Source organism: Piliocolobus tephrosceles, chromosome 8, assembly GCF_002776525.5.
Source record: "Piliocolobus tephrosceles isolate RC106 chromosome 8, ASM277652v3, whole genome shotgun sequence".
NCBI classification, from domain to species: domain Eukaryota; kingdom Metazoa; phylum Chordata; class Mammalia; order Primates; family Cercopithecidae; genus Piliocolobus; species Piliocolobus tephrosceles.
In genome coordinates, this window is record NC_045441.1 from 95178696 (window position 1) to 95191135 (window position 12440).

At 38.8% G+C, this 12440-nt stretch overlaps 1 protein-coding gene across 4 annotated transcripts in view; it reads left to right on the forward strand.

Annotated features, from left to right (window-relative positions):
* GSAP (gamma-secretase activating protein) overlaps nucleotides 1–12440 on the forward strand; it is a 107313-nt gene that overhangs the window by 51039 nt on the left and 43834 nt on the right. For all 4 annotated transcript variants that reach the window (XM_023192525.3, XM_023192526.3, XM_023192527.3 and 1 more), the window contains 2 exons: nucleotides 5416–5493; nucleotides 7153–7230. In XM_023192525.3, the coding sequence (XP_023048293.2) occupies nucleotides 5416–5493; nucleotides 7153–7230 (156 nt within the window). The remainder of the gene's footprint in view (nucleotides 1–5415; nucleotides 5494–7152; nucleotides 7231–12440) is intronic.

The window sequence follows — 12440 nt, forward strand, 5'->3', positions numbered from 1 at the left end:
AAGGAAACAACTTGACCCATGGAGAATGGCGAAAAGCGAGGCAGGATGACAGCCCACCTAGGAGTGACATAGGGCCAGGGGAACCTCTGCCACTCAGGGAAGTGGTGAGTAAATGTACAACTCCAGGAACCCATGCTAGACTAAGAAGACAAGAGAGAAGATCCAAATAATCACAATTAGAAATGACGAATGGGATGTTACCACTGACCCCTCAGAAATAAAAATAATCAGAAACTACTAAGAATACCTCTATACACACAAACTAGAAAACCTAGAAGAGACAGATAAATTCCTGGACACATAGAGCCTCCCAAGTCTGAACCAGGAAGAAATTGATTCCCTGAATAGACCAATAGTAAGCTCCCAAATTGAATCAGTAATACATAGCCTACCAACCGAAAAAAGCTCAGGACCTGATGGATTCACAACTGAATTCTACCAGATGTACAAAGAAAAGCTGGTACCATTCCTACTGAAACCCTTTCAAAAAATTGAGGAAGATGGACTCTTCCCCAGTTCATTCTATGAGGCCAGCATCATCTTGATACCAAAAACCTGTCAGAGACATAAGAACAAAAGAAAACTTCAGGCCAATATCCCTGATGAATGCTGGTGCAAAAATGAACAAAATACATGGAAACTGAATCCAATAACATGTCAAAAAGTTAATCTACCACAATCAAGTAGATTTCATCCCTGGGAGGCAAGGTTGGTTCAACATATGCAATTCAATAAATGTGATTCATCACATAAACAGAATTAAAGACAAAAACCACATGTTTATCTCAATAGATGCAGAAAAGGCTTTTGATAAAACTCAATACCCCTTCATGTTAAAAACTCTCAGTAAACTAGGTATTGAAGGAAAACCTCAAAATAATAGCCATCTACAACAAACCCATAGCCAGCATCATACTGAATGGGCCAAAACTGGTAGCATTTCCCTTGAAAACTGGCACAAGACAAGGATGCCTTCTCTCACCACTCATATCCAACATAGTATTGGAAGCCCTAGCCAGAGCAATCAGGCAAGTGAGCATCCTAAATAGGAAGAGAGGAAGTCAGGCTATCCCTGTTTGCAGATGGCATGATTCTACAGAAAACTCCATAGTCTCAGCCCAAAAGCTCCTTCAACTGATGAACAACATCAACAAACTTTCAGGATACAAAATCAATGTACAGAAATCTGTAGCATTTCTTTTTTTTTTTTTTTTTTTTTTTTTTGAGACGGAGTCTCGCTCTGTCGCCCAGGCTGGAGTGCAGTGGCCGGATCTCAGCTCATCTCGGCCTCCCAAAGTGCTGGGATTACAGGCTTGAGCCACCGCGCCCGGCCTGTAGCATTTCTTTATAACAACAAGAGCGAAGTCAAGAGCCAAATCAGAAAGGCAATCCCATTCACAATTGCCGCAGAAAGAATAAAATACCTAGGAATACAGCTAACCGGGGAGGGGAAGTTAAAGAGGTCTACAATGAGAATTACAAAATACTGCTCAAAGAAATCAGAAGTTACAAATGGAAAAACATGCTCATGGATAGGAAGAATCAATATCATTAAAATGGCCATACTGCCCAAAGCAATGTACAGATTCAATGCTATTCCTATCAAACTACCAACAACATTCTTCACAGAACTAGAAAAAACTATCTTAAGATTCATATGGAACCAAAAAAGCCTGAATAGCCAAGGCACACTTAAGCAAAAAGAACAAAGCTAGAGGTATCACATTACCCAACTTCAAACTATACTACAGGCTACAGTAACCAAAACAGTTTGGTACTGGTACCAAAACAGGCACATAGACCAATAGAACAGAATAGTGAAACCAGAAATAAGGCTGTACACCTATGACTACCTGATCTTCAACAAAGCTGACAAAAGCCGTGGGGAAAAGACTCCCCACTCAATAAATGGTGGTGGGATAACTGGCTAGCCATATATAGAAAATTGAAACTGGAACCCTTCCTTACAACATATACAAATATCAAATCAAGATCGATTAAACACTTAAATGTAAAACCCCAAGTTTATAAAAATCCTGAAAGAAAACCTACGCAATACCATCCTAGACATAGGAATGGGCAAATATTTCATAACAAAGACATCAAAAGCAATCACAGAAGAAGCAAAAATTGACAAATGGGATCTAATTAAACTTAAGAGCTTCTGCACAGCAAAAGAAACTGATGGAGTAAACCAAACGACCTACAGAATTGGGAGAAAATATTTGCAAACTATGCATCTGACAAAGGCCTAGTATCCAGCATCTACAAGGTACTTAAATTTATAAGACAAAAAAAACTCCATTAAAAAGTGGGCAAAGGACATGAACAGATACTTTACAAAAGAAGACAGGTGGCCAGCAAGCATATGAAAAAATATTACTGAGGATTAGAGAAATGCAAATACGTATTACAATGAGATACCATCTCATACCAGTCGGAATGGCTATTAAAAAGTAAAACAAACAAACAAAAAACAGATGTTGGCAAGGTTGCAGAGAAAAGGGAAGACTTATACACTGTTAATGAGAGTGTGAATTAGTTCTGCCATTGTGGAAAGCAGTATGGCAATTCCTCAAAGGTTAACAGCAGAATTACCATTGGACCCAGCAATCTGACTACTGGGTATATGCCTAGAGGAATTAAAAATCATTCTACCATAAAGACATATGTATGCAAATGTTAACTGCAGCGTTATTCACAATGGCAAAGACATGGAATCAACCTAAATGCCCATCAATGACAGACTGGATAAAGAATATGTGGTGCATATATACCGTGGATTACTGTGCAGCTATAAAAAAGAATGAGATCATGTCTTTTGTGGGAACATGGATGGAGATGGATGGAGGCTGTTATCCTTAGCAAACTAATGCAGGAACGGTAAAATGAAATACCTCATGTTCTCACTTACAGAAGGAGCTAAATGATGAGAACTCATGAACACAGGGGAACAACAGACACTGGCGTCTTCTTGAAGGTGGAGGGTAAGAGGAGGGAGCGGAGCAGAAAAAATAACTATTGAGTGCCAGGCTTAATAGCTGGGTGATGAAATTACCTGTAAAAATAAACCCCTATGATATGAGTTTACCTATATAACAAACCTTCACATGTACCCCTGAATCTAAAATAGAATTTAAAAAAAAATCCTGTAATCCCAGCTCTTTGGGAGGCCGAAGTAGGAAGATCACATGAGCCCAGGAGTTCAAGACCACCCTGGGCAACCTAGACTCTGTCTCTTAAAAAAATAAAAAAAATTAGCCAGGCATGGTGACACACGCCTGTAGTCCCAGCTATTTGGAAGGCTGAGGTGGGAGGATTGCTTGAGCCCAGGAGGTCAGTGCTACAGTGAGCCATGTTTGTGTCACTGCACTCCAGCCCGGGCAACAGAGTGAGACTTCGTCTCAAATAAATAGTGCATCAGTTGTACTATCCACATTTGGAGTGTTCAATGACTACATGTGGCTAGTTGCCACCATATTGGACTATATGGGTATATAACATTTCCATTGTCAAAGAAAGTTCTGCTGGATAGCTTCACAGAGCCTGTGTACATACCATTTCACCTTGCTGTGTCTGTTTTTCCCTTTGGGATTGGGTGGGGCAAGTAAGCATGGCCTAACAATTTGGAAATATTTGCTTGTAAGTTCTGGATATGGTTCTTAGAATATGTAATTAGGTACATTTATTCTACATCTCACTTTTTTTCCAAATGAGAAAAAAAAAAACTTTCATTCTGTAAAGGATGGAGTGCAGATAATTTCTTAGAGTGGAGGTTATGATCTATGTTGTCATGTTCATTTCCCAGGATAGAATCCTAAAAGAACTACTAGGTGAACACAAGTTATGAATATATTTAACCCTCTGTGAAACAATTTTTCTGAGATATTGTATTAGTTCACTCATTCACTACTATTTGAGAATTGTGTAAGAAGCACATGCTCCCTTGACAGTATTCATTATCATTTAAAAAACTACTTCTAAAGGAAAATTATGGTGCCTTGTTTTAATAGTTATTTATTACTAGAGAGTCTATAGTCTGTCTTTTTTAAAGCAATTTCATGTTCCTTGTGATTATAGTATATAAAACAATGGATAAACCAGTATTTTTTTGCTGATAATGTTTACTGTATGAAAGCAGTCCAAGTGGTATATGAGACTTTTGTAACTCTTATAATTATTATTTTGTTTATACTTTAGTGATAGATTACTTTTATTCTCAGTGAGTTGGCTGTAATTGTAAAGAAAAGTTGTTATTGTGTGCTCAGTAACCATAACAGTCATTTTACATCTAATAGAGTTGTTAACATGTTATCTGATGAAGTAATTCTTTTTTGCTATTTTGTGTTTAAGATAATTGCAATAAAATGTACTGCTGACAATACTTTGCAGTGTTAAATGTCATTAAAAAGTCACAGTTGACAAATACTATAACAGAATGCTTATAAACGTCCTTGAATAGCCCTCTTAGAGGAAATTGACTTTTTTTCTACCATGATTCTTTGATAAAGAAACTAATGGAGTAAAGTAGAGGAAATATTGAAATCCACTGACGTAGAGTAGTGATTGAGTTCACACAGCTAGTTAACATTAGCTCTGGGGCTAGAACTCAGGTTTCCTGACTCCTTTTTGAATTACTTTCTACCTGTCAATCTCCTATTTCAGTTAATCACATAAATGCATTAGAATAGATATATCTGTTTAAGCATATTGTCCTTATTTGTATGGACATTAGTCCATACAGCAGCAGCTGCTAGAGATATTGTACAGTTTCACACATTGAGAGAGGTGGGGAAAGCTGAGGGTGTTCTGGAGTGATGGGGTAAGTGAAGGGGGTCAAGACTTACCTGGAAAGGCCGTTCTATGCCAAGAGCTCTCCTTTGGCCTTGGGCCAATGACTTCAGTGACCCAATTATGGAGGGATATGGACTCACATGCCACATTTGTTTTCACTGACCCATAAGATAGATCACACTTTTCCTTTCAATCAAGATAAACTAGAGACTGGAAACTTTCTATGAAATGAACACAGTTTTTGATAAACCGGTGTTCATAGCTGTTAGTAATAATTAGAAGGTGACAAACTAGATAAGGAAGGACAATGCATGCATATTAGGAGAATCTCATGAGGCTTTGGAAACTGTCTAGAACCCCATGATTTCATATGCAGGAGTATATCTGTGTTCATTTTCCTATCCTTCAATAGCCTGCCACAATACGTTGCTTATAGTGTGCGCTAAAAAATTACTGCTTTGAAATTTCTTAGCAACTTGTTAATAGACCACTTCTAGGACTTGGGAATAATCTGTGAGGTAAGATGAGGCAGGACATCTAAAGGAATAGAAGTAAGTTTAAGTGGTTTAGGAAACTATTTACAACATAGATTCTGTTAAACTCTACTATACTTTCTTCTAGGAAGTTTGTGTGTATGTTACAGCCCGAAGCATGCCTCTTGGGAACAAATCACGTATTCAGTGTTTTACATTCATAAAGGTACTTTTCATGTCTTCTTTGTTACTTTTACATAATAACTTTTTCCAAATAGTAGCAAATTAGCTAGCTCTTAACAGTGTTATTAGTAATTTTTTGGAGACAGGGTCTCCCTTTGTCACATGCGGTGGCATGAATACTGCTCACTGCAGCTTCAACCTCATGGTCTCAAGTGATCCTCCCTCCTCAGCCCACCAAGTAGCTGGGACTACAGGCGTGTTCCATCATGCCTAGCTAATTTGTGTATTTTTTGTAGAGATGAGGTTTCACCATGTTGCCCAGTGTAGTCTTGAACTTCTGAGCTCAAGCGATCCACCCGCCTCAGCTTCCCAAAGTGTGGGAATTATAGGTGTGAGCTACCATGCCCAGCTGAGATTACCATTGAATCAAGTTTTATCAGTTCATTCTATGTCTGTATACTTACAGGATATATATTTCCTGAAGAAAGTTGCCAATGGTGAATATCAAGTTAGCTAGTTATTTTTATATATTGTATATTTTTATCCTGGCCTATATATTTTTCTAAGCTTGTGGACCAATCCTGAGGGAGGTATTTACCCAAAGTGTGTTTATTTGCTTTTTAGTTATTGCTAATTGGAAAGTATCTATAGATTTAACTTATAGAGTTACATAGGGTTTTAGTTAAAAGCATCCATGATCTCAGACCTCAACAGTTTTTAGATCTAAGATACATTTATTCTGTTGCACACATCTATGGCCCGAGATACTGATAAACAGTCTAGGGAACAGCAGTCAAATGCCTATTTTCTCCTGGTTCTGTAGTTGATCACAGTGTGCCCTGTAATAGTTTTTAGTTTGAACCATGCTAGGGAGTAATTGTTTTGCTTGTTTAGTTCCTTAAAATGAGTATTTGTGCAGTATATACTATGGGTGTATTTAAAGTTTTTTAAAGATGAAAATTTTTCCAATATTTAAAAAAATTATGCCAAGCCACACTAGAGCTGCTTATTCTATAGATGAACCTAATATTACCTCCTTAGGTTAGAGATCAAGGTAAAAAAGTTTAAGAACTTAATGGAGAAACTAAAGTAACTTCAGAACTAGACATAGATACTATTCATACTTAAGTCATATAAGTTTGAGATTTTTGTGGAAAATTTTCATGCATGTTTCTAATCGTTAATCTATTGATCAAAGCCAGTAAATAAAACTTTTCTGAAGATTAAGAGTTAGAAAGTAGAGAGGAAAGGCCAATATACTGAGGTTGTTAGCTTGACTAATTCCCTTCCTAACTAAAAGTGGGATTTGTAAGTGATTTGGAGAAGTCTCAGAGGGTCTTAATGACTGCATGTGTGTGGCAGTGAGCCTTGAGGAATGAGGGCCAATGAGCCATATGGTCATCTCTATCTCTTGGATCTTTAAGTAAATTCCTTCAGATCCTCTCCTCCCTGAACAATCTACCTGTCATGGTCTAAGATTATAATAAGCCCAGAACAACTACTGGAGTGTGACTGACCTCAGATTATCCGCCTTCAGTGCTGGGTTTTGGAGAATGAGGAGAACCATGAAATCTAGAAGTCTAAAGATGCCCACTTACCAGTTTCAGGTCACTGAAAATTTAGTGTGTTGCATAGTCACTGCCTTGGGTGGAGTTCTGGTTCTTTGTTTAACATTCTCTGGCTTCTTGTTCTCTCTTTGCAGGACACAGCAAGACCTTCACCACTTCTCTTGAGAATGTTGGCTCACACGTGACAAAGGGCATTACTTTTCTCAACCTTGGTGAGTGATGGAGAGATCATACCCCCTGCTCTGAACACTTCTTCCTGGGCATGGTATACCTCAGCCTTCTATACTATCCCATTTCTCATGCCTCTTTGAGACTTGGATTGTGATGACAGTCAATGACCCACTTGAAGTCTGACAAGAGAAGATTTTCTCTGGAACACACCCCTCCCTGTCAACTCCTTAGCCTTTGGCTTGAAAGAGTTGGGGGATGTATCTTCCCTTTTTAGAGAACCTAGGCTGTGAGCTTTCCTATGTTTTTTGGTAGCAGCCTAAAAAGCCATTTGTTAGCATAAAAATGATGACTTGTATGAGATGTTCCCAAATAGCCCATGAGAAATAATGCATCATATTATCCCTTGATTATAGAGAGGACAGGGGCCCCTGGGAAATTGTCTATTTCCTGTTGCTAATCTTGAAAAGCTTCCAAGTCCCATTAATGATTTATGGATCAGCTTGAGTTCTTTTCATTGAGTAAATATGGTGAAGGGAACCTGAGTATAATGAAGAAAATAAAGAAAGGGTTTGTTGTACCTCCCGCCTGAAAGCTGCTTTTCCATGCCAGTTGGGATGTGGGGCACAAAGTTTAGCACAAGACTAAGTAATGCTTTACTTGCTTGCATATGGAACATGGCATATGGAACATTTCCTTTGAAAAAGGAGCTTCAGGTTTAGGGCATGTAATTCTTTGATATCTTTTTCCATCCCTATTCCACAGTCCATATACTGTCATGACGCATGTTTGAGAGAGTGCAATGTGAGGAAACTGAGCAAAGTGATTTTTATTTTGAATGCTACTATTGATGAGGTTGGATACTTACGCTGAGTGGGCCAGTATGGGCAAATTTTATACATGATCTCTGAATTTGTGGGAAATTGCCTTAGGGAAGCCTGGTTCTACTGCTTCCTGTGATAAGAGAGATAAATATTATAGAAGGTTTCCTGGGTCTGGGACTTGATTCTTATCAGCAATGCTTTATCAGCATCCCATCTCAAGAGTGATGTGGGAAATTTTCCACTAAGAAAACAGCACTTTGGGAGGGCAAAGGTATCCTTCCTTTTTTCACCCCTGGGAATGACTTGCAAAGGGCAGGCAAGATTTAATCTGTGGTCTTCAGCATGTGGAGAGGCCAGAAATACAAGCTTGTAAAAATAGGCTATCTTACACATGTTGTCTTTCCTTCTTAAGCACATTTTATAGGCACAAAATCATAACCCAGTTGAAAACTGCTCTAGAGGTAATTTTTATGACAACAATATTTTTTTTTTGAGTAATATATTTTTAGCTACTAACTACATGCAATTTCCCTGGACTGTCACCCTATTAAAATGGGCTAATATTGATTACAATATTAAAGAATAACTTTTTGAAATTTTCCATGAACCCCAAACACTTCTATATAAGAAAGATATATTTATAAGTAAGGAGCTACTATTTATTTAATGAGTACTATATGTTAAGTATTTTAGTTGTTATCTTGTTCCCTACAGCAATTCTGATTGGTGATATTATCCCCATTTTACAGATAACGAAACTGAGGCTCAGAAAGAGTGAGCTCTGTGCTCAGGCTTACTTCAGTGTCTTTTATCAGGGACCCTAGATTATTATTAGTTTTTTTTTTGCTTTTTTTTTTTTTTTTTTTTTTTTTTTTTTAGATGGGAGTCTTGTTCTGTCACCCAGGGTGGGGTGCAGTGGTGCGATTTCGGCTCACTGCAACCTCCGCCTCCCGGGTTCAAGCAATTCTCTGCCTCAGCTTCCCAAGTAGCTGGGATTACAGGTGTGTGCCACCATGCCTGGCTAATTATTTTGTATTTTTAGTAGAGACAGGGTTTCACCATCTTGGCCAAGCTGGTCTTGAACTCCTGACCTCGTGATCCTCCAGCCTCGGCCTCCCAAAGTGCTGAGATTACAGGTGTGAGCCAGTGCGCCTGGCCTATTAATAGTTTCTTTAAAGATTTTGTTATTTTGTTTTCTTAGCATTTTATTTCAACTAAAACTTTATCAAGTATTTTGTTTAGAGGTGTTGTTTTAGTATTTTTCTCTAATGCAATCCAGAATAAACTGAGAGAAAATGAAGTGAAATGATCCCATCAGTCACCCACATGGTATGCAACATAACTGCCCAAACTAGAAAAGATAATTAGTGTTGTCAGTGTTACAGTCCTAGAGTACTTAATTTTAAAATATTTATTCATAGAATTTTATTTTTATCTTATAGCATTTTTGATATATTTTTAAAAATGTAAAACTTCAGTCTAAATGTTTTCAAACATTAAAGTTTTAACTAAATATAGGTGATTAAGTTATTTTCTTGAAATTGTAAGAATTAAAGTGTCCATTTTACATGTGGCATATGAGTATACATATAGCTTCTGCTTATGTGTGGTACCTTTTCTTCTCCATATAAGATCTTTATTAGAAAAGTCAGCAAATAAAATATAATAAATTGATACAGAGTTCTTTCATCAAATCTTCCTAGCAAACTTTTTGTTTGTTTGTTTGAGACAGGATCTTGCTGTGTTTCCCAGGCTGGAGTACAGTGGTATGATCTTGGCTCACTTCAACCTCTGGCTTCTGGGCTCAAACTATCCTCCCACCTCAGCCTCCTGAGTAGCTGGGATTACAGGCACATGCTGCAATGCCCAGCTAATTTTTTGTATTTTTCGTAGAGATGGGGTTTTGCCATGCCGTCCAGGCTGGTCTTGAACTCCTGACCTCAAGTAATCCACCTGCCTCAGCCTCCCAAAGTGCTGAGATTACAGGCATGAGCCACCGTGCCCAGCCAATAAAAATAATACTCTACCTTATTTTGTTTTTAACTGACAAATAGTAATTGTATATATTTATGGAGTACAATGTGGTGTTTTGATACCTGTATACATTGTGGGAATGATCAAATCAGGCTAGTTAGCATATCCTGTATTAGTTTATTGTTGCTGTAACAAATTACGGCAAACTTAGAGTTTCAAATACCACAGACATTCTCTTAAAGTTCTGTAAAGTTGGAAGTTCGAAATGAGTCTTGAAGGGGCTAAACCAAAGTGTGGGCAGGACTGGTGCCTTCTGGAGGCTCCAGGGAAGAATTTGTTCCTTGTGTCCTCCCTTCAGCCTCTAGAGCAAGCTTGCCCAACCCTTGGTCCATGGGCTGCACATAACCCAGTATGGCTTGAATGTGGCCCAACACAGATCTGTAAACTTTCTTAAAACATTTTTTTTTTGAGATTTTAATTTTAAAAATTTTTTAGCTTATCAGTTGTCATTAGTGTATTTTATGTGTGACCCAAGGGAATTCATCTCCCCAATGTGGCCCAAGGAAGTCAAAAGATTGGACACCCCTGACTAGAGGCTAGTATTTCTTGGCTTGTGGCCACTTCATTCCAACTACTTTCCTCATCGTATGGTCATCTTCTCTTCTCTAGTCCAATCTCCATCTCATAAGGATTTTTGTGCCTACCTGTGTCTACCTGGATATTCCAGGATAGTCTCCCCATCTCGAAATCCTAGTCACATCTGCAAGGTCTCTTTTACCCTATTCACAGGTTCCGGGGATTAGCACGTGCATATCTTCAGGAGCCATCATTCAGCCTACCACAGATACTACTGACCCTTTTGGTGAGACAATAATTCCCTGCGCATTGAGGGACTGAACGTCCATCACTGGAGCCCACTCACCAAATGCCAAATAGGAATCTCCCTCTCCCTGCCTCAGTGATGTGGCAACCCAAATCACTGTCATATATTTTCAAATGCCACCTCCCCACGGATATAGTGCCATCCTAATTAACTAGTTAAGTGGTACAGCTGGGAGGTAACTAGGTCATTTGATGCCGATACCCTTTTCATTATGTCCCACTATATTGTTGTTTGTGTTTTGCTAGTAAAGTGTTGCCATAATAAAATCACTGCCACCATTCGTGCTAGGCGCTTTAGCATCATTTAATCCACGTTGACTGAAAGGACACTTCTAAGTCAACTGGTTTGAGTTGGTATCCTCTTTCCTTTCCACAGAACGCCTTCTATGCAAATGATTAGCATGTGTTCCTTCACTTCTTAGGAAAAGGAGTCTAGCTGGCTCACTTATAATCTAAATGTTCCATCTATATAAAATTACTACTGTGTGAATTTCTGTTTTTTAAGATCCTAGAAAAAGTATTGGCAAGGGCTACTTCCACCCTTCCATTCTCCAGAAACCTATTTTTTTATACCTTGTCTCCATCTGAGTACAAATGTTCTTGGTACAAAAATATCTAGTGCAGGGACCGAAGGTGTGAATTCTAGTCAGCTTGATATGCAAGGAAATAAATTAGTACTTCACAAAGTGTCAGTGTGTCTGCAGAGATTGTTCTGATGAATATTGATTTAAAGGTTCTCTAAACAAAATGCTCCTGCTGCTGCTGCTGATGATGATGATCAGTGGACGAATGTGGGCAACAAAATTTTAGAGCTTCTCCAAACTGGCAGAAATTATGAAGAAAATTCCCAATATAAGCTATTTCCAGCCTACCAGATTAAGGAATAATTCATGTTGCTTGATATTTTTTATTCTAATTTGCTCTGAGATCATTTAGATTCACATAAAGCCACAAATCACTTAGAAACAAAACTGCAGGTATAAATTAAGATAACCATGGCTAAATATCTGAAGAAAATTAGCCGAAGATAGAAATAAATGAGGTTTACCTAGTAAGAGAAATGTGGCTGGTCGTGGTAGCTCATGCTTGTAATCCCAGCACTCTGGGAGGCTGAAGCAGGAGGGTTGCTTGAGCCCAGGAGTTCAAGACCAGCCTGGGCAACATGGAGAGACTCCATCTCTGTAAAAATAGAAAATATTAGTGGGGTGTTGGGGGCACAGGCCTGTAGTCCCAGCTACTTGGGAGGCTGAGGTGGGGAGGATCACTTGAGCCTAGGAGTTTGAGGCTGCAGTGGGCTGACATCACGCCACTGCAACTCCAGCCTGGGTGACAGAGTGAGACTCTGTCTCAAAAAAAAAAAAAAAAAAAAAAAGGCCGGGCGCGGTGGCTTAAGCCTGTAATCCCAGCACTTTTGGGAGGCCGAGACGGGCGGATCACGAGGTCAGGAGATCGAGACCATCCTGGCTAACACAGTGAAACCCCATCTCTTAAAAAAAAAAAATACAAAAATCGAGCCGGGCAAGGTGGCGGGCGCCTGTAGTCACGGCTACTCAGGAGGCTGAGGCAGGAGAATG